Below are 2,199 nucleotides of genomic sequence, written 5' to 3' on the forward strand. Positions count from 1 at the left end.
AGATGATGGACTTCTAAATAGTCGAAAAGAGAAAGTTAAAGGAGCACTAACATAGGAACAGTACGTATTTTCCGTGCAGGTTAATCCTCCATCGTAATGAGTAGTACCCTTGATGCGATGAAAAAAGAAATTAAATTTCTTCCTGGTGTTATTGTTGTCTATCTGGAGAATAAAGTTGAACAACTTATTATCAAGGTTATTGCACCAGGAGGATCAATCCCAAAATATGTTCTTTGGAAAAGAAAAACAATAAGAAAATGCATCGCACATTCCAAAGGCAAGTTAAGAGCAAATCACCCAGACTTAAAAGAGGAAAATGAAATATTTCCACTAGTGTCGACACGGAACAATACTACACTTTTTTGGCGTTGATGTGCATCGCATGACACTTAAAAGGATATGAAGAGCGTCATTTTAATCATATTATCCTCACTCGATGTCAGCTTCGAAACAAGATTTATCCTCCTATGATCTCAACAAAGTACAATAGCAACTTAATTGCTACCTCTTCCTAGTCAGCAATTGCCTAGGTAAGTTTGGTAGGTGAAATTACCCTCTTGCCCTCCCTCAAAAAAAAGTACAATAGCAACTTAATCCCAGCCAACACTAGTTTATCCCTTCTAAATGAAAGCACAGAAATAAGGCATAACAGGAAAATGAAAGGTCAACAGAATACCACTTGTAGAAGATGTTGAACTATAACAATCATTACAGCAAACAAAAGAAAACCGTAACTGCTACCTGAATAATGCCCTTAATTCTCCAAACTCCACGAGTATGCACCACAATATGGGCATCATCAGGATGAAGCGCTTCAACTTCCTTCCTCACCTCTTCAACCCCGACATTATGATCTGTTGATAAGCGCTCCGCTACCACAGCAGTGGAGTTACTCATCCGCCCATTAGACACTCTTCGTCCAAGCACCACCCTTGAATCCCCTAGATTCGCCAAGTACAACATGTCATCCGTAATCGCCCCAACAAGACCACAAGACCCAACTGATGCAATTTGAGGTCGAGCTACCCATGATCGCGTCACCAAATGCACAAAATCCTCTTCAGTAGTGTCAAACGCCCGCCTTATCACCTCAGCTGATAATCCTCCTTGTTCTAAAGCAAACCCTGGGAAACCAAAATCAAAAAATGTATAAAATTCCGAATTTAAATTCCCTATAACAAGTACAATAATCAAGACTGTAGCTTCCTCACGTCCTCTGTTTTCCCTGCAATCACACAACATGCAGCTTATAAAGTTTGAATCCTCAATACCCTAACTAAGCATCTCCATGAAAGACTAAACATGTGCTCCGACCATTTCAAAAGATTGATATCAAATCAAGGAAGAACCAAGTTTATTCCAATACTTAGTAAAAGAAGCTTTTCAGGATAAGAGTGAAATTCTTCATTCTTTCAGGAAAAGGATGGTTACAATAGGCTTCAGATTTAGGTTGCGGTAATTAAAAAATAAATAAAAAATTGATCGTTAACTGTTGAGCCCTTTTTTGTGGGTGGTAATTTAGGATTTCATTGCACCAAACCCAGGAGGAATAACATTTGAGGTCAGAGCCAACAAAGCTAGTAGTGGCAAAACAACATAGCCCCACAGGCCACAGGCAAGACCTAACAGACCTCAAACAACCAAAAAAAACAACGGAAAATTGTACCCAAAAGATACAGATAAACAGAAAAAACAAAACAGCCCCACAAACCATTAGAGAGAGATAACCTAAGGAGTTGAGTTGGTAGTCAAGGCCTTGGACTTGGGATTTGCTCCTCCTAAGACCTTGCTAGGTCTCAACAATTCTCAGGTGCTATTAGTGCCGGCCCACCCCCAAGGCCCAAGAGGCCCGGGCCTTGGGCATCTCCAAAATTCCAAGTTTTAAGAGCACTCAAATATGCGCAAGGCTCAAATCCCGGACTTGCACCCCCCTGAGTGTGAGTAACTCGTGACGTGCATTCGGTTAATTGGTTTCTGGATCAATTTTTTCAAATTGCCTCGGTCTTGGCCCATTTCCCCGAGCGCGCTAGACTTCCCCTTGTGTCTAGCCACATTTACAAGCCCACTAAGGTGCATTTGTCATTTATGGTAGAAATTTTTTTTGTAACTAGCAGACAAAACAACCACAAGATTTTAACAAATACACCAAAAATCCAAACAGATTACATACCAATTCTAATTGATGATATCCTCACATTC

General features: G+C 40.3%; 1 protein-coding gene across 1 annotated transcript; it reads right to left on the bottom strand.

Moving 5' to 3' along the window:
* Positions 1-390: 390 nt before the first annotated feature.
* LOC131304096 (probable protein phosphatase 2C 78) lies at positions 391-1,599 on the bottom strand. Its single transcript, XM_058331200.1, has 2 exons — positions 742-1,599; positions 391-462 (listed from the first exon to the last, which is right to left on the bottom strand). The coding sequence occupies exons 1-2, from the start codon at positions 1,240-1,242 to the stop codon at positions 430-432; spliced, it is 534 nt and encodes a 177-aa protein (XP_058187183.1). The 5' UTR covers positions 1,243-1,599; the 3' UTR covers positions 391-429.
* Between the last annotated feature and the right edge of the window lie 600 nt (positions 1,600-2,199).

The sequence above is a fragment of the Rhododendron vialii genome, chromosome 10a (assembly GCF_030253575.1).
Source record: "Rhododendron vialii isolate Sample 1 chromosome 10a, ASM3025357v1".
Lineage (NCBI taxonomy): Eukaryota > Viridiplantae > Streptophyta > Magnoliopsida > Ericales > Ericaceae > Rhododendron > Rhododendron vialii.